The sequence below is a fragment of the Biomphalaria glabrata genome, chromosome 11 (genome assembly GCF_947242115.1).
Source record: "Biomphalaria glabrata chromosome 11, xgBioGlab47.1, whole genome shotgun sequence".
In the NCBI taxonomy this organism is placed as follows: Eukaryota; Metazoa; Mollusca; class Gastropoda; family Planorbidae; genus Biomphalaria; species Biomphalaria glabrata.
This window is the reverse complement of record NC_074721.1, coordinates 10,205,133-10,226,118: the sequence shown is the minus strand read 5'-3', so window position 1 is coordinate 10,226,118 and position 20,986 is coordinate 10,205,133. Positions and strand designations below refer to the sequence as shown.

Below are 20,986 nucleotides of genomic sequence, written 5' to 3'. Positions count from 1 at the left end.
TTTGTTTAAAATTTATAAATTTGGGTCCACGCGGTTCGTCTCTAGTGCAATGTCTGGATTTAGCTTAAGGTCATCTTCTAACGTTGGCTTTGCAGTAATACATTGGTTGAGGGAGTTTCCATTTCTGGTGATAAATAAATAGATTTATATTTATTACAAGATAGATGGGTGGATGGATGGATGGATGGACGGATGGATGGATGGATGGATGGATAGATAGATAGATATACATAGATAGATACATAGATACAGATCTTTAAATGGATTGATTAATATATTCAAGTAAGCAATATTACAAATTATCTTGTACCAATGACACACATACATTGTTTTCCTCTATTAAATGAACAATATCGAAACCCAGCTCTAGTTACCTGTCTACAAGAACACCTGCACTGTAATCGTAGTTTTTCGAATGTTCCACATACATTGCATCACGTGACCCCATGGATGGACACTCCGGGAAGTAGTTATAGGGTAGTAGGAAAAAACCAATGTGGTTCCCAACCGCTGGAGTGACGGGTAGGTCTTCATTGTGAGGTAGGTGGTACCAACCAGTTGAGATCCACAATACCAGGTCCTATCAGAGAAATATACGGAATAGTTGAAATGGGAAATATTTAGTTCAATTGACTTGTACACTGAAATAACACTTTAAGTGCGAATTTTTTTTTGATCGAAAAAAATGGAGTTTCCTTGGATAAACAAAAATTTTCTAGGGGGGGGGTAGAGTTACTAAAACTGACATCACTTTTTTATTTTACTAAATAGTATAACATATTTAATTTTATTTTAAAGGAATATGAATGGGGTACAAAGCGTAATAAACAAAATTAATTATTTAAAAAAATATTTCAGCAACCTGTACTTTAAAAAATTGAAATATTAAAAATGTGACTTTATCACAATTTTTTTTTAAATACATATTTATATTTCATCATATTCCAAATATGTACATTCAAATAAATTTTCTTGATGAATTTGTATATTAAATGTTTAATCTATTAAACCTTATTTTATACATTAATTTTATTTTATAAATTACAGACGTTTCTTCCTAACAAAATAACACCACACACAGACTAGTCTGGTCGAGCATTTTAATAAGAAACTTTAACTCTGCTCAGTCATTTGTTGTCATGGCTGATTCGAACAACCCGCTCCAATAGAAGTATCACTCTTCGAAATATCAAGAAAAACTATCTTTGAATGTGTTCGAAGCTTCTTCGAATATCCAGTTAGTGTTAATTCTTCTAGTAATTTTGTATGCTTTGTCAAACATAAGTTTTAAAATATTTTTTTTTGGGGGGGGGGTTAACGCAGACGGTCCGCACACTTCGCGCTCACCCAAGCAACGCTAGTGACAGTTAATCAAGAAATACAACATTAACATTTAAGATAAAATAAAATGTGAGAATCACTGCTTCGGGTTACTAAAAATATATACCTCATCTACTATCTCTTCATTATCAGTGTAGAACTTTGTAAAATCTACCACAGGGTCCAAGCTGTCAAACATCGCATAGTTTGAGCTTGACCATTGCTCGCTGTCCTTGTGTTTAGTCACGACCATCTGATGTCTGGCCCAAGGGACAGTTCTCTCGTGGCCAACACCCTCACAGACAAGATTGGGCGACATCCCATACAACTGTACTCTGGAATGGATTATACAAATGTGATTCTCTCTCTTTTTTTTTTTATTATTTAATTACATAAAAAATTGTGAACTAGATCAGCGGTTCTCAAACTTTTCAGCTCGGCGACCCCTTTTTACAATTGCCCACTTTGACGCGACCACCCCCTTGCACACACACACACAGGAATAGAAGAATAGACAAAACAATCAAGTTTTTCGATGGTCTTTGGCGACCCCTGGCAAATCGTCAATCTACCCCCAAGGGGGTCGCGAACCATAGGTTGAGAACCCCTGAACTAGATGAATAGATAAAGTTTAAGTAAAGCTTTATTTTGAGATGGACAAAAATTACATTCCCAAAACTATTTTTTTCAATATATAGAATTTCGATAATGAAAAATGCAATGAAACAATCTGATTAATAAGCTCATGCATGTAAACTAGACCAGTACCAAGCATCGAGGGACACTTTCTCTTAATAACAATTCTTATCGATTGTGTGTATGTGTGTGTGTGTGCTTGTGTGTGTGAGAGAGAGAGAGAGAGAGAAATAGATAGGGAGAGAGAGGGAGAGCTGGAAGAAAGAGAGAGAGAGAGACAGAAAGAGATATAGAGATGTATAGGGAGAAAGAGAAATAAAGAGGGAAGGACATAGAGGGACGGATAGAGCGAGAGAGAAAAAGACAAAAGATAAATAAATAATGAAAATATCTGATTAGAAAATTACTTTTTTTATGATTTCTTATTGAAATGTCAATTTTATTGTACTAGTACAGGGGTGGGCAAATTATGGCCCGCGGGCCACATGCGGCCCGCCGAAGTGTTTTATGCGGCCCGCCGACACATGTAGAAATCTGATGCGCCCACGGTATATACATATAAAAATGCAAATATTAAAAATAATATCTATATAAATTATTGAAACTGTCTCATTCTAAAAGTTTTAAGTAAACGAAGATTATGCTTATTGGCTATACATCAATACACTCAATTCAAGACACAATATCTGAGTGTTGGGTAGGCTTGGAACGATACTGCGAGAGTAACAACTGATGGTACTCGATCTAAATAAATATCCCAACCATAAACTCTAAACAGTTTGTACAAAGTTGCATAAAATTTCTTTAACGCAATAACATAGCCTTCATAGAAATCATATTTAATAGAGCTAGTGATGTTAACTACGGGTTTCCGATATATGAACAAAATAATCCAATGTAACGCTAGCATAGCACGGGCAAGGCAAATGAGAAGAATATAAAATCTCAAGGAAGAAATTGTTATATTACTTGAAGGACATTGACCGTGACTTTGATACCAATATTTCTAATGAAGAGTGAAAGACAGATATCATGTCTTTTTAAAAGGCTATTGCAATTGGTTGTTTATATATAAAATATAAATGCATGTTTATTCTTTTCAAACAAGGCTTTCCCATTTCTACAGGCAAGCAAAGGAAAATAGTTTTTGTCATTTTCCTTTGCTGAAAGGTGAAACTATTTTTAGTGAAATAATTAAAAGTACAACACTTATTAAGATTCCTTAATTGTGCAATTTATAAAAGCAAATTTTAAGACATCAAGAACCAGTTTTAAATATTATCAGCTCACCATTTAGCACAGAAGCTGATTCAGCTCCAGAGGACATGACTCCAAGCAAAGAGAAGTTCCAGTCAGTACTACCACGGGAGTCTTATGGGTGCCAGAAGCTGTATTTTTTAAATTAAAAAACCTCTGCTGCTGTTCAAAATATTTGGGTACACATACATCTGTTCTTCTTCGTTCTCATTTTACATGTTGGAGAGTTCAGATCAGTAATTCTATATCTGAGATGAATGGCGCAGTGGTTTCCAGATCAGGCAGCTCTCCGAGTAGTCTTTGGAGTGTCTTGTTCGAGTCTCTTGATTTAGTATGCACCATTGAAGGACATGTCCAGCATTCTCTGTTGATGCTCCATAAGGGCAGGTTTTCCTCGTACCAACGTTTAACTTCCAGAACATATATTATTGTCTCATTCAGTGAGCAAACATTATTATTATATGGATGGCTGCCTGGTCGTGCGGTTTGCACGCTGGACTGTCGTTCAGATTCATCGATGGTCCCGGATTCAAACCCTGCCCGCTCCCATCCCCCGTCATCCTGTGGGAGTTTTGGACTAGGAAGTAATTATCTTCAACTCTGAAGGAACATCCGAAACATATAAAACATTTTACATTTTATTTTGTGGAATCCAAACAAGTATAATCACTGGTCAATGTTGACCGGCTAATTTGACAGCAGTCACAGAGGTAACAACTAGTAAGATAACTTCACAGTTCCGGAACATTATGCACGAGTGTAAAAAGTACAATACTGCACATTAAGTAAAAATTTATATTTTTGGGAATATTGTGATATATAAAGACAACAGCAATTTTAAAAATTTGTAAAATTGGTTTCAAAAACTGCTAACTCGCGGAGTGTGAAAAAAAGAAAGAAACGCGAATATAATACAGTGTAAATATGAGTTAAAAGACATTCTACACAGTTAGCGAGCGTATCTTTTTAAGATATATACATATATGCGGCACGCCATTCCCAAACTTTTTTAAAATGCGGCCCTCGATACAAAAAGATTGCCCACCCCTGTACTAGTAGATTTTAAATAACAAAAAAAAAAATATACTAATTTAATTGAAATTTCGGAGTCGACCGTTTGAAGTTTTCAATGAAAAAATATAGAAATAAATTTAAATTAGGCTATACAACGAACAAGAAAATATCTTTTTTGAACAGACTGTAGGTATTGGCCTATTTGCACATGCCTTGAAGAGTTTAATAAATTAATGTTCATGAAACTCTTATCTTATCTTATCTTAGACGTTACTTCTAAAAAGATGATTACGTCCTACGCGTCTTGCATTTAGTCATGCATATTAACCAATGACTTAAACTCTGCCAAGTCACTGGTTTTCCTGGCTAGTTCAGGCAACCCATTCCATGCTCTAATAGCACTAGGGAAGAAGGAGTGTTTGTACAAATTTGTCCTAGCATATGGGACGAGGAATGTGCCTTTATCTTTGTGTCTTTCATAGTATTTTATTAAATTATGTTTTTGTATTTGAAGATTATGGTTCAGTGTTTTATGTATAATTGCTGCTTTACTTTTCAGCCTTCTGTCCTGAAGGCTTTCTAAATTTTGTGATTTTACTAAAGGTGTTACTCTAGTCAAATGTGAATATTCGTTTGTTATGAATCTCACTGCTCTATTTTGTGCCTGTTCCAGTTTCTTAATGTTTTCTTGAGTTGAGGGGTCCCAAACAGTGGATGCATATTCTATTATTGGCCTAACCAAGGTTAAGTAACATTTTAGTTTTATGTTCTTATTTGATTTATAGAAATTTCTTTTAATAAATCCTAATGCTTTGTTTGATTTTTTTGTAGTTTCATCAATATGTGGATTCCATGACAGTTTTTCATTTATTAAAACATCTAGGTATTTTGCGTTTTTAGTCTGTGTTACTGGTTTGCCATGAATAAGATAAGTGGAATTAATTTGTTTTAGTTTTTTTGTTACTCTTAACAACTGACATTTTTCTGGGTGGAAAGACATGCTCAAATTTGATTCCCATTTCTGTAATTCATCTAATTCTCTTTGTAAAATTGTGGGTATTGTCTATTAAGTCTAGGAATATGATTGGAATCTTATAAAGTCTAGTCGAACTATTAAAGGAGGGGAGATGGGGACGGCAGCGATTGGTTTTGAATCTAACATTCAATGTGGTTGTTTTTTTTGTTTTAAACATACTTTGCATTTGACAATAAACACACAAATATATACTTCATCAATTAATTATGTTCATTTACTTTCAATAGACTATACTGAGCTTCACTCACCTATAAGCTTTGCTTGCCCAATGCTCAGTACCATCGTTCTTATTATGAACAATCAAATATTTAGGGGTTCTAAAATCATAGTCATAAACAGCACCGAGTTCAGTTTTCTTTAAAGAAGACACAAATTTCACTTGCTGAGAAGTGACATAGTGATTCTGTCATTGGAAAAAAAAAATTAAAAAATCGAAATTAGTAATTCTACATGTAAGTGGGTTATTTTTTTAAATCATAGTATATGTAATACAATATTTAATAAAAGACATTAAAAACGTACTTTATTAATTGAAGAAGGAATATATAGGAATAGGCCTACATATTGATGTATTCGTCCAGCTTAAAACAGCCATCTTTCCTTGACAGAAATGTATATTAGTTCCATAGACAGCAATGTGGTTTGTTTCAGATAATTACCCAAGCCAACTTTCTCCATATAGTAGGAACAATTGGACACTACGACATTAAAACAGCCCCTTGGAAAGACATAAAAGCTTGCTAGACTAAAGCTTTTCAATGCAAGGGGCGTAAGCCAATATAAATTTCTTGTTTCTAAGATCTACTTCTATTAAAATTTATTACATCCCTTTAATTTTTAAATGCTTGATTTTGTTAATAAAATTGTGAAAGAATTGTTATTAATTGTGTTCACTATATTGTCCAAAAAGCTGTTGAATTCAAATTTATTTAAATGAAAGATCGCAGGAAAAAAAAGGTTGCTACTGTTTCTTTTGTAACGTATTACTTCCTCCACATATCATCGAGTTTTATGATGCTATGAATAGATTTCAGACATATGAAATAAATTTTCAAAATCATACCACTTGTTTACAAAGCTTACAAACTCCTTTAATTAAAAAAAAAAGAGCTACCTGTTTTAGAAACACACTTTCTTTCACAATGTCTAAAGTCTCAAAGCGGTTCCTGGTGTCCATCACATCCAGATCTACTTTGAAATGTGCCATGTGATGGTGAACGAGACCTGCAATGTTCGGCTTCAGTTTGAAGGAGTAGGGCCTCAAAATGTCACTTAAGTACGAGGCCACAATATAACCTGTATATAATAGACATTTATTTAGATAGTTTCTACGCAGATTCTCTTACATGCTAGGATTTAGGCAACGGAGAAAGGAGGGAAGAAATAGTAGGCAACTGATGGAAAGAACGTGCGCATGTTAGTGTAAATGTGAAACGGTGCGAATGCGTGTTGTAAGGAGAGGAGAACCAAAATGGAGAAATAGAAACGAAATAGTGTTTTAGTGTTCATGGACATTAAATGAGTTCTAAACGATGACGTTGTTGTTTAAGTGTTAATGTACTGTTCAAAGAGTCTCATCTTAGAAAGAAACGTAACAGTAGGCAAGAAATAAAATAAGCGAAAGATTTTAAAATCTAGTAGGCAAAATATAGTAGGCCGAATATAGTTGTCAAAATTTAGTAGGCAAAATCTAGTAGGTAATTGTTTGTTGGTAAAGATTACTTAGAAAGAGAAAATAGGAAGAGACAGTGGTAAGAGCAAGGATCAGTAGGCACGTGCAAACAGACAAATGATTGAGGGGAAGTTACTTTTTCTACCATGATGACTAAATGATAATATGTAAGTATTTTAATTAAGAAAATTTAAAAGGTCAGATCGAGTAAAAAGTTCAAATGTATTTAATACAAGATATTGTTGGTGTTAAACAATGGATTTATGAGACTTGATTATGAATTAATATTTGCTTATATATTTTGAGCTTTAGCAAATACAATAAAATATGTACAAATAAGTTGGGGCGTAGTGGCTAAGCGATTAAGCGCTTGGCTTCCGAGCCTGGGGTCCTGGGTTCGAATCTCGGAAAAGACTGGGATTTTGAATTTCGGGAATTTCAGGGCGCCCCTGAGTCCATCCAACTCTAATGGGTACCTAAATTTAGTTGGGGAAAGTAAAGGTGGTTGATCCTTGTGCTGGCCACATGACACCCTGCTCGTTAACCGTTGGCCAAAGAAACAGATGATCTTAACATCATCTGCTCCATAGATCGAAAGGTCTGAAAGGGGATTTTTACTATTTACGAGGAGCGGTGGATGAGCGGTAAACCGCTTAACTTCCGAACCGAGGTCCGGGGTTCGAATGCTGATGAAGACTGGGATTTTTAACTTTAGGATTTTTGGGCGCCTCTGAGTCCACCCAGCTCTAATGGGTACCTGACATTAGTAGGGGAAAAATAAAGGCGGTAGGTCGTTGCGATGGCACCCTCGTAAACCGTGGGCAACAGAAAAAGATGAATTTTGCATCATCTGCCCTATAGATTGCAAGGTTTGAAAAAGGAACTTTACTTTTTATGTACAAATAAGTGTCTATATTCTTTAAAATTATACTGAGTACCTGTAGTCATAAGTCTTGTCTCAATAACACCGTTCTGATGGAATATAAAATCAATAATGTAGTCAAAGTTGTCGATCACTAGGGCCGATCTGAAATGTAGTTACATAAAGCTTTGAGTCTATCATACCTAGAGTAAGAAAATATCAGGAAAATAAAACCGCCTAAGCGTTGAAATCCCTTAAAGCAAAATTCTGAGGAAAAAAAATGTGAAGGTTTCTCAAGAACATCGGAGATTTGTTTTTTTTTGTTTTTCTATTCTAGCGTGTAAAACTTCATGTTGCACAATGTTTTTCCATTGGGCAGTTCCTATTTTGCGATAATTTACATTTGAGGTTAGATGTAGACAATTGTATCAGAATGATTTTAAATATTTTAATTGTTGCAGCATAAATATATTTAAAAGTATTGCAACTTAAAGGACGTTTTATTGTGACTTTTAGCTGAAAGAGAGATCTTACAGACTTGGCATTAATAGAATATCTACTAAGAGGCTTGTGATATTTACACGAGAATGAGTATCTACAGGCGAAATTGTTGGAGTCAGCACTTACAAACTGAAGATAATTAGAATGAGTACTGAGAGATATCTGATTGTTACCTGAGTGTGAGTACTGAGTTCAACATGCCTCCATAGAACGACCCTTCATGTCTGGAGTAAGAGGAATGTCTGTCTGTCTGTCTGTCTAATCTACTATCTACTAATCTCTCTCTCTCTCTCTCTCTCTCTCTCTCTCTCTCTCTCTCTCTTTATTCTTCTATATTTAAACATTAAATGCCAAAAATGTATATGCTATTGTGCAAAAACACAATACCTTATAGCAAGATTACTGCCCTTTGTTTTACCTGGTTGACCAACGTTGAGTATTCTGGGCAGTCCGCGCCTGGTATCAATGCTTTAGAATGAGACCCCAACAGAGTTCCGCTGTGTACGAAGTTAATGGTTTCCTTAAACACAAATATAGACATTCTTATAGTAACGAGTTTGTGTTTCCATTATGTAAAATATCACATAAACTGTACATAAATTGTAAATTTATAAAGCAGCTAATTAGCAACTATTTGAAACTGTCAGGTAGGGTTTAGCCATAGGCTCTTGAAACTCTAAGCCAGCAAAACATCAATGTCGTAGCGTGGGTGTCCCAATAATGCTCGAATCTACATTTTTTTTTTACATATCCCTTATTCTGTTAAACCGTCAGCATGATGGACGCTGACCGTCTTTCTAAGATCGTTTCTTCCTTTCCCTTGTATCACAGACCTATATATATATATATATATATATATATATATATATATATATATAGATAGATAGATAGATAGATAGATAGATAGATAGATAGATTCTTATCTGCGACATGTCCGCGATTGATCAACTCACAGATCTATACATTTAGTTTCCATTGAGATAATGATTTTAGATCGAAATAATTCACGTCTATTGATTTTAGTAATCTTATGTACATTTAAATAGATTGATTACCTAGATTTTTTATATTATGTATCTAAAAATTGCAAAATAGAAATTATGACACAAGAAGGCTCTGTTTTTCGATGTTCAATTACTAGATCTAGAATCTAAATCTATATGTTTCATAGGTTAGGGTTGAAAAAACAACTTTACTTCTTTTAGCTACTTTATAAAACAACGCCTTGTTTCAACTTTAAAAAAAAAATTCATGACATTTTTTTGTTGTGTTAAAAGATCTCCATGTCCAGTCAAGATATAAGATATATATATAGGTTTGTGTCTTCTTTCAATGAAGTTTTACAAGACTATCCACGTCAACACTTACGTAGCTTCATTTAGGTTTAACAATATTACACTTAAAAAAGTCTTGCCCTCTTTCACTGGGCCATATAATGTAATATTATAGTCTATTAACAAATGTTTATTGTCTTTATTTAAAAAAGTGAGAGATGTCAAAATGAAACATTTGGAAAACTTTTTTTTTTCAGTTTCTCTTATTAGCTTGCTAACTCTTCATGTGTGGAGTCTAAAGCTGAACACGGATTACCTTTATAATAGTGTACTAACCGTTAAAGGCGTACGCCCAGAATAGAACACAGCAATTTCTTGAAGCCCCATCTCATAGACTATTCTCTCCCCTTTGAATCTCACATTGTACAAGACAGGTCCTGTTAAGGCGGACATCCTGAAGTTGAACATCCAGTGCATGTAGGTCACCTTTAAAGAAAACATAAAACTATATGCATTTAATTGACGTTTCAACTTTTCAAACATTTAAATTTAGACAGACATTTTTAATTTCAACATGAGAATTGAGGCTAAGAGGCAAAACTACTGCTTAGCAATCTATTATGGTTACTCGGGTTCGAATCTAGACTCAAGCAGAGTTTTGCTTGCTGAATGCCTATAGACAGCACTGAAACTTTGTTCAAGATACCCCCGCCTAATCCTACTGGTTCATACAAGAAATGGGACTATAGCGCTCTGAATATGCCGTTAGCATGTACGTTGAAATATAAGGAAGCAGTTTTTCAATGTTGCCCATGTGATATTAAGAAAAAAAAAACGTATGTTTTCTCTTCAAACATAGATGCCTGAAGGACCAAGGATGATAATTTTTAACAAAGCTTATATTAACTCACTCTGTCTGTCTGTCCCTCCGTCTGTCTGGTAAAAAGTTTGAACATGTTTTTTTCTCTCATTTCCCATTCTCGCGTCAAGTTTAAACTTAGGACAATTAATCATTAAACCTGACAAGACATGAAGCAATAAAAAAAATTTACTTACTTAAGTATTGCTAATTAATTATTTTGTTTAATTTCGAAAAAAGGAAAATAAATGCTACCTAATGAGAGAGATATATGGATTTAATCCCCTTATTACGTTTTGACACATTTTTTCTCCTCCGTTCCCATTTTTGGATCAAGTTGAAATTTGGCAAATTTTTTACAGTCCATAATACCATACACGATTCAATACTCACATTAGCCAATTAGTTAATCATTTAGTACTAATTACTATTTTGGTTTATGTAAAAGAAAGGGAGATAAACCCCAAGCTTTTCTTTTATATTAAAAAAAAGTATTCGTTTTATATTGCTTATGTTGTATGTTTTTGCGTTAAATGGTCGAACGGTCAACAATAATGAAATAAAGATTTTAATAAATACACATATCGCCCTTAATACTTTGGTGGAATCAGAGACAGTTTATTTGCAAGTTTGTATTAACTCACTCAACTATTTGTTCTTTCGTCAACTTTTCACTCTAAGATCGACTTGAAAATATGCACAATTGTTTATAGTCGATGACAACACATGATTCAATTTTTAAAAAATAACCAATAGTTAATCAGTTAAACTCTTTTTCAAACAAGACGACTATTATTTTTTTATATAACTTACCTCCCTGTTGACCAAGGAATATCTTTTCCCATCAGGCTCCACTTGGAGTGGAGGTCTTTGAGGTTTCTGTGGAACTGGATCACCTCGTAGTTGTAAACTTGAGAAAAGTTCTGCGTTGTCCACCAGTTTGTGCAATACTATCTTATGAATTCTGTTGTGTAGTGGAAAAAAAAAAGCAAATCCAATGACAAAGTATAAAACACAATTTTACGTCAATGATGAAGTAGTAATTTGGTTTTAGGCTCCGAAAATTTTGGGGTCACTTACAGAGATCTTGCCATCAAAAGAGAAATCTTTGCCAGAACGATTGACTCGACCACTTACTGAAGTTTTAACCGACTGTCGTATGAGGTTTGCGGTACATCCCATCAGACAAGATACTAAAGGCTTGTCTTCGCGTCCGAAGATTAATGAGGAATGCAGTATTTCCCCTGGCTACGCAGCTACAGCAGTGACCTACATATTTTGTCACTCCCAGGACAGGCATAACCATTTTCAGCTCGTGCTCGATTTAGATTTTCTTTTCGCTTCTACGTCTGTCCTCGGCAGCGGATTTTCTGTTGGTCTCAAATGTGTATCCCGTGGCCTTTGTATATGACCTCTAGGTGTCTCGTTCTGAAGCCGCCTGCAACCAGGTTCTCTTTTTTTATGTCAGTTAAGGCAAGTTGGTGCCTAAGCGTTTTCTTTGGTTCACCTCTGTTACGTCGACCACCTTTCAGCTTACCAAAATCATTCTTGGACAAGATGAAACACATTCATGAAGATAGCAATGACTTGGAGGCACAAACGAGAAAAATTAGGTCGTTGTATTATAAAATGGGCTCGAACCTTCATGTTAGATGGCAAAGAGTGGACGACAGTTGAGAAGAGGCGTGAAATGTCTTCGGGGACCAAGCTCTGTGCATACATCGTGTCTCCTTATGCTTTGATTGCCACAAGAGGATCAAACAGGTAATTAAATTATAACGGACTCGAAAAGCTCTAAAACGTTCTTCAATTTGATTTAAATTTAGTTGTAATTTGGTTTGAAATTCGACATTGACGAATGTGCATTCTATATTTCAACTTTAGCAGCACGATGAAGAGTCTATGCACTTAATAAGCTTTAATGAGTCAACTAAAAACCTGTAATGATTAAATAGTGCAATCCAAAATGTTATAATTCTGCTTACTTGTCCTTGTATTGATAAACAAATTGCCCAACACTGTGAAACACTTGGCCAGCGTACCACAACTGTTCAATGTACCATAAGTATGGATCGACGCTGTCAAAGTTAACTAGGATGCCAAAGTCAACTGGATGAAGCGAGAAGAAAGGTACGTTATAACTGAAGGAAAGCCACATCCTCCTGAAAATTATACATTATATATATATATATATATATATATATATATATATATATATATATATATATATATATATATATATATTAATAATTACATGTATGACAACGATTTTATAATCTCTTATTGCACCTACATTAATTTTAAATATTATACTTGTGAATTTATTTTATACTTTCTAAAATAAGACTTCGTCATGTATCAACTTATTCTATTACTAAAGGAGGCAGCAATTTTGATATTGTTCTCAATATTACTTTCGCACTTTATGAGATCGCTTTACAAAGCCAGTGGTCAAAATCCGAAAATTATATTTGTACGTCAAAATATCTTTTATCGAAATGGTGCTGTATCCCGTACTCTTCATCTCCCTCTCTCTATAAGAGTGATTCTTTGTAATGTTATTACAGCGCTTTGAGCTTTCATCATGTTGGTTAAACAAAGATCTATACATTAAATTATTATTATTATTATTATTATTGTTATTATTATTATTATTATTAAGTATAGAAATATTACTATACACCAATACGTCTAAACGCCATAGCATACATGTTGTAAAGTGTATAGTCACTGTATAGTGTGGATTTATAATTTATCTGTATGTATTTATATACTTTTAGCTAGCATCATAACATGATATGTTTAACATAACATCAATAACAATCTAAAATTTGAAGTGAATTTCACATATGAGTCTGCACCTCTTTCAAAAGAGATTTGTTGTGAAATATAGTCAGTGTTATATATTTCCTTATTAGTGTCATGTTTTTTCAATCGCGTATTTTCACAACAAATGTCTCAGTCCTGAGTTAAAGGATTTAATAATATAAGCACTAGAACTAATAATAATAAGGCTTGTCTTATTTTTGTTAGTACTTATTACGTATGTTATGTTTTTTTTTTAAATGTGGACCGGAATTTCTCTCGAGATTAGGAATTCAAAGTCCCATGGAAAAAATATTGACTGATGGAGGCCAAATGTATTGTGACCAAATCTGGGTAAAAAACGATACATAGCAAACATCGACACGCTAATAGAAAACTATTTAGAAAACAGTTTATGAGCTTTAATTTAAAAGTAGTTTTAACAAAACTTATGTTTGAAGACATCCACCTTTTATCAATGTCTCCCAGGAAAGCTGTTCCAACAGGCAGCAATGTAAACATTAAACAATCACCGGAATGGGGCGGTATACAAAATGTTGCGTTGTAGCTCTCCATTAAGATGTGACTGATCTGTTGGATATAATTAAGAAACATAATGTTTAAGATATAGATCAACTGATTAATCCATTTCGAATATCTAATAAATGTATGCTTTGCTTTCCATGATACGTCGGTGAAATGTTTCGGTCACTGGCAACCGGTTCACGTAAAGGCAAACTTAATAAGTACACTCGTCACGGTTGACCACACATCCAGCGCTGGCCTGGGGAATTTGTGTCTCACACACACAATAGATTGAATGTATTGTTCATTTGTTGTAACTCTGATATGAAGGAGTTATATCACTTTGTTAATGTACTTCCAGGTTATGAATGTCATTAGTCTTGCACTGAATGTGAACTGAATGGTTTAGTCTTCAATGTATGTGTATGTCAGTGTGTTTGTCAGTGGAGTCAGTTATGGACAGTTAATTTTTTTCAGAAACGGACTAGTATTTGTGTGCAGAAAGTTGTTATCTTGTGGTGTGACAAGAAGTTAGGTATTTTAATAATAATAATAATAATAATAATAATAATAATTGTAATAATAATCATATTTTTATTATTCATAAGGAATTTGTGTTCCAATGTGTGCATTGCACCAAACAAGTGTACAAGTGTGTCTGAAATATCGGGTATTAAAGTTCTTCTTCTTAAGCTGATGTTTGTGAAGTGTCTTTTTTTGAGAAACGTTTTGAGACTATTTATTTAATAAGAATACATTTTGTCAAGTTTGTAGATCTGTGGAGGTTGCACTAATAGAAGCTATTCGTTTTCATTCATTCCCCTAGAGGAGTATATATATATATATATATTGTTAAAAATGAACAGTGATAGGTAGAGATCAACGTATGACCCCGGCGAGATGACACAGCAGCGAGTGTTCTCTGGAATCTACATGTATTAACAAAGACAGGATGTGACGTGTCCTCACGTGTTGTTCCAGGGGAAGAACAAATCTAAGAAGGGGGCAGTTACTAATGAACAGTGACAGATAGAGGTCACTACGTGTGACCGCGGTTTGATGACACTGCAGCGGGTGTTCTCTGGAATCTACATGTATAAATAAAGACAGGATGTGACGTTTCCTCGCGTGTTGTTCCAGATGATACTAGCAGTGTTTGTGCAACTTTGGAGGAGCGATTAGGGACTCTATATAAGCCAGAGAGTTAATGTGAAAGTCAGTGGTGAGTGAGCCGTTACAGTCGATACAGACGATGTAAGACGTGTGCGACTCTAGTGGAAGAGAAATGTGTACGACTCGGTGCAAGTTAACTAGGGTAGAGTTAACTGGAGTGGACTACTGTCGTTAAAGTCTATACAGCGAACTACAGTGGACTTGAGCCGTTACAGTCGATGTGAGACGTGTGCGGCTCTGATTCGGTAGACTTGAGTACGACTTGGTTCAGCTTTGGGAGACCTGGAGCGACACTGGGAAGTGTGTCGTTGGTCTGTTCTGTGGAAGACGGCTCGATGCAAGTTGAGAAATGAATTGCAACGAAGTGAAGAGATGAATTGCAACGAAGTATAGCTAACTGTAAACTGACAGATGTTGTACAGTCTTCTACGCTACATGTTACAGCAACGAATTGTTAGAGTTAATAGTCAATAAAGTTATATGAAGCTGAGAGTTTAGTCGTCAAGTTCTTTGCAGTGTTTTTATTTGTGTGCCTACTAATACATTTAGCCAGAAGATTCAGAAATACTTAACAATATATATGTTATATATATATATATATATATATATATATATATATATATATATATATATATATATATATATATATATATATATATATATATATATATATATATATATATATATATCAACGTCTGTTAGAAAATTTAAATTAAAAAAAAAATTATTCCATCAAAAGACTAGATGTACCCATTACACCTGGCACGATACAGTGAAATCGGATATTAACAGTTTATTTTTTAAAGATCGATACTTCACAGACAAAAAGACAATATAAAATCAATAGTTACTGTTGTAGTGACCTAGTTTAGTTTAGAGATTAATGTTAGTTTTGTAAATAAATATAGTGTGCATTGTTTTTAGCGACGGTCGAAGTAGTGACGCATTGAGACAGACGAATAACGTTGTATAATACGGGTACATGATATACAAAGACTAGGGCTAGGGCTTGTAGAAAGATGTATAGTGAATAGACTGCTAATTAAACGACGGATAGAGAGACAAGACGATCATCCCCATTTGTAAATAAACATCAGTTGAAGTCTTCACAAGTTGTATCAAGGACCTCGTAGTTAATTGTTGTGTCCGGAAGTATTCGGACTCACTTTAGACTAAGTGAAGTAGAGTTAGACAGCACACAAAATCCAAGCCTGGACTCTGTTCAACGGGGGACGCTAAAAAAAAAGAACTCACTGAATGGTTCAGGGGCTTTAAGATGTAGTCAATGGTAGCTCTGATTTCCGTCTCGTCAAAGGGTCTGTAAAAAAATGATTTTATTTTGTTATGCAGTCATGCAGGATAGTTCGTAATAAGACTATGTATGTACATTTCTGAACCAAAGGATTTTTTTAATTCTTAAATATCAGATTAACACTAAACAAGATTAAGAAACGTTGGAAGACTGTGTATACACATTTCTAGAGCAAAGAAATGTTAAAGAAAAAATCAGATTTAAACTGAACATGGTAATGAAAAGATGTACTCCTTACAAAGATATGGCTGCCTGGTCGTGCGGTTTGCTCGCTGGACTATCGTTCGGATTTATCGACGGTCGAGGGTTCAAACCCTGCCCGCTCCCATCCCCCGTCGTCCTGCGGGAGGTTTGGACTAGGAAGTAAACTATCTTCAACTCTGAAGGAACATCCGAATCACGTAAAACAAACAAACAAACATAGGCTAATAATCAAATAAAACTTATATTGTCTCTCTTACCTATAAGCAAATGGCACTGGGTTTTTGCGACCAGGTAAATGTAATAGCTTACAGAAGCGTAGATTGGGCAGAGGGCCACATTTGTATTCCTCCACAACGGGTGGATATTTGTCGCCCCTGAACATCATTACTCTGGCTTCTCTTGGAGGCTGTGGTCCTGGTAATGTAACAAACCTTTCAAAATAATGGGCTTCAGCTAGTTATATGTAGAATTTGTATTACTAAATAATTTAAAAAATATATATATATTCTTCTAAAGTGATAGATTTTGTTAAATAATTATAGATCTAATGTAGTTAGGGTTACCAGATGCCGGAAAAAGTAAGACACGCCCACATTTAAGAGTTCGTGTCCTTCGCTTGTCAGGCATTGGCTTAAAGTGCGAACATGTCCGACTTTTGAATCTGCTGTATAAAGGGATCCAAATATGAAGAAGCCTATGATCCGAGGAAGACTCGAACTATGAACCTCCAACGACCAAAATATAGCCATAATACAGCCATTAAGATTGAAACAATAAATAAGGACCACTCACCTTTACCATTGAGATAAATCAAAGTGTGCTTCTTTAAAGGTGGGTAAAGATCAGCCATGTAAATGTAACTAGAACTTAGGCTGTGTTTTCCGAATTTCGATGCTCTGATGTGCTTATCATTTTCTAGAAAGTCTCTCAACTTGAAAGAAAAACATGTCCAGAAAAAATGAAATAAAAAGCAAATAATATGAATAGATTCAAATTAAGGGCAGCTTTTAAGAAAACTATTGAATGGTGAAATCTCCCATTCGGAAGATCAAGGAAGAGTGCAGTGTTTTACATGACTGCGAAAACCTAATTACGACCTGCATTTGTTTCCACATCTTATGTAGACCAATCCGTTGTCAGCTGGGACTCTATTTACCTAAGAACTCTTAACGTTTTCTGAGCCTGTCTTTTTACACAAGGCATTTCTATGGAAGCGCTGTGGCTGAATGGTAAAACAGGACTTATAGAGAGGGATTTTAATTTTGTGATCTTTAGGCGCCTACGAGTCCGACTAACATCTAATGGGAAGATGACATTAGTTAGGAAAAAAAATAAAGGCGGTTGGTCGTTGTGCTTGCCACATGACACCCTCGTTAACCGTGGCCACAGAAACAGATGGACTTTACATCATCTGTCCAATAGATCACTAGGTTTAAAAGGGAAAATTTTTTTTGGGGCCTTAAATATTTGTCCCGCGGCCTTCTGAGAGCACTACGTCTGTTTCAACGCGGCCTTCTGAGAGCACCACGTATGTTTCACCGCGGCCTTCTGAGAGCACTACGTCTGTTTCACCGCGGCCTTCTGAGAGCACTTCGTATGTTTGACCGCGGCCTTCTGAGAGAAAACTACGTCTGTTTCAACGCGGCCTTCTGAGAGCACTACGTATGTTTGACCGCGGCCTTCTGAGAGCACTTCGTCTGTTTAACCCCGGCCTTCTGAGAGCACCACGTCTGTTTGACCGCGGCCATCTGAGAGCACTTCGTATGTTTGACCGCGGCCTTCTGAGAGAAAACTACGTCTGTTTCAACGCGGCCTTCTGAGAGCACTACGTATGTTTGACCGCGGCCTTCTGAGAGCAATTCGTCTGTTTAACCCCGGCCTTCTCAGAGCACCACGTCTGTTTGACCGCGGCCTTCTGAGAGCACTTCGTATGTTTGACCGCGGCCTTCTGAGAGAAAACTACGTCTGTTTCAACGCGGCCTTCTGAGAGCACTACGTATGTTTGACCGCGGCCTTCTGAGAGCACTTCGTCTGTTTAACCCCGGCCTTCTCAGAGCACCACGTCTGTTTGACCGCGGCCTTCTGAGAGCACTACGTCTGTTTGACCGCGGCCTTCTGAGAGCACTACGTCTGTTTGACCGCTGCCTTCTGAGAGCACTACGTCTGTTTGACCGCGGCCTTCTGAGAGCACTACGTCTGTTTGACCGCTGCCTTCTGAGAGCACTACGTCTGTTTGACCGCGGCCTTCTGAGAGCACTACGTCTGTTTGACCGCGGCCTTCTGAGAGCACTACGTCTGTTTGACCGCGGCCTTCTGAGAACACTACGTCTGTTTGACCGCTGCCTTCTGAGAGAAAACTACGTCTGTTTAAGAGGCCATTTGCTGCTAGCTACTTTCCTCTACAGAAATCAGCTACATTAAAGCAAGTAATTCGTATCTGGTTAAATCTGGGAAGCTGGGGGCTAATGTGTAATGCGAAATGGGAAACAAATGTAGAGAACGAAGAAAAAACAAAGACAAATATCAAAGGCAAATATCAAAGGCAAATATCAAAGGCAAATATCAAAGGCAAATATCAAAGGCAAATATCAAAGGCAAATATCAAAGGCAAATATCAAAGGCAAATATCAAAGGCAAATATCAAAGGCAAATATCAAAGGCAAATATCAAAGGCAAATATCAAAGGCAAATATCAAAGGCAAATATCAAAGACAAATGTTATGGAACTTGTTATTTAGAAGAAAAACAAAATAAAATGAACTGATACATTTAATTGACATTGACGACAGATAAAGTGTTTACTAAACTATTCCAATACAAATGTTATAATTCTACCTTGATTATCTCCTTTTCGGTTAAGTCGTGAAATGGGCCCGGATTTACCGGCTCTGTCAAATCAATAATATTTCCGTTTGGGTTTTCAGCGCCACAGATTGGTATCTCTTCTCCGGTGGTACAAGGTAAGAAATACCAGATCAGAAGGGCAGGTATAGTTCTCAAACTAAGAGACGCCATAGCAACTTAAACTAAGAGAAAAAAAAAAAGATTTTTTTTGAAGCAAAAAGAAAATTGTTCTAAACAAAAATATCATAAAATATACTGGTAGCTTAGATTGAGGGGTAGGTGGGCTCCTATTCTGGATATTTAAGTGCAATGATTTAATGTCAACTCAGATCTTGTGGATCTTAGAGCAGGCCAAAATAAATATTTAAATGAAATATGAATAGGCCATATAGTCAACTCAGATCTTGTGGATCTCAGAGCAGGCCAAAATAAATATTTAAATGAAATATGAATAGGCCATATAGTCAACTCAGATCTTGTGGATCTCAGAGCAGGCCAAAATAAATATTTAAATGAAATATGAATAGGCCATATAGTCAACTCAGATCTTGTGGATCTCAGAGCAGGCCAAAATAAATATTTAAATGAAATATGAATAGGCCATATAGTCAACTCAGATCTTGTGGATCTCAGAGCAGGCCAAAATAAATATTTAAATGAAATATGAATAGGCCATATCTTGTGGATCTCAGAGCAGGCCAAAATAAATATTTAAATGAAATATGAATAGGCCATATAGTCAACTCAGATCTTGTGGATCTCAGAGCAGGCCAAAATAAATATTTAAATGAGATATGAATAGGCCATATAGTCAACTCAGATCTTGTTGATCTCAGAGCAGGCCAAAATAAATATTTAAATGAAATATGAATAGGCCATATAGTCAACTCAGATCTTGTGGATCTCAGAGCAGGCCAAAATAAATATTTAAATGAAATATGAATAGGCCAATGTGGTAGCTGTGTCTATGTGTTTTGTTTGTTTTCAGTAACGAGTAAGTAATGAGTGAGTTCCATTCGTTTCTTTTGACTATGAGAGCCAATACTGCCGATGAAAAATGTTTTTGTACTAGACACACTAAAACAACATGAGCTTCAAGAAACACAATGATTTTATTGGTCTCTATTTATGTTCTTTACTCCAGCCACTTGTTCTCTAAACTGACTTCCTTTTACACACAGTCCTGACACACTGCTGTTCACTCAACCATGTACACTCAAGGTCCACTGGTCATTTCATACTCAGGCACACACACTGCACTAACAGCCACTCAAAACACATACACTTACTATCACATCTCCCTCCTTGAGACTATATTATTGACTATACAAATCATATAAAACACACCTCTGCTTGAGACTATAGTATTGACTATACAAATCATATAAAACACACCTCTCTGCTTGAGACTATAGTATTGACTATACAAATCATATAAAACACACCTCTCTGCTTGAGACTATAGTATTGACTATACAAATCATATAAAACACACCTCTCTGCTTGAGACTATAGTATTGACTATACAAATCATATAAAACACACCTCTCTGCTTGAGACTATAGTATTGACTATACAAATCATATAAAACACACCTCTCTGCTTGAGACTATAGTATTGACTATACAAATCATATAAAACACACCTCTCTGCTTGAGACTATAGTATTGACTATACAAATCATATAAAACA

At 35.5% G+C, this 20,986-nt stretch overlaps 1 protein-coding gene across 1 annotated transcript; it reads right to left on the bottom strand.

Annotated features, from left to right (window-relative positions):
* Positions 1-12: 12 nt before the first annotated feature.
* On the bottom strand, positions 13-19,465 carry LOC129921727 (putative amine oxidase [copper-containing]). Its single transcript, XM_056004310.1, has 16 exons — positions 19,334-19,465; positions 17,243-17,381; positions 16,708-16,903; positions 16,189-16,252; positions 13,706-13,827; positions 12,417-12,572; positions 11,245-11,395; positions 9,909-10,058; positions 8,717-8,818; positions 8,472-8,539; positions 7,874-7,962; positions 6,378-6,559; positions 5,512-5,666; positions 1,448-1,655; positions 375-580; positions 13-124 (listed from the first exon to the last, which is right to left on the bottom strand). The coding sequence occupies exons 1-16, from the start codon at positions 19,463-19,465 to the stop codon at positions 13-15; spliced, it is 2,232 nt and encodes a 743-aa protein (XP_055860285.1).
* Between the last annotated feature and the right edge of the window lie 1,521 nt (positions 19,466-20,986).

Coding starts and splice junctions, on each gene's coding strand:
- LOC129921727 (XM_056004310.1), bottom strand. CDS start 19,465: ATGGCGTCTCTTAGTTTGAGAACTATACCTGCCCTTCTGATCTGGTAT. Junction 17,382..19,333: donor TTATTGATTTGACAGAGCCG/GTAAATCCGGGC, acceptor TTTTCTTTCAAG/TTGAGAGACTTTCTAGAAAA. Junction 16,904..17,242: donor GATTTATCTCAATGGTAAAG/GTGAGTGGTCCT, acceptor ACATATAACTAG/CTGAAGCCCATTATTTTGAA.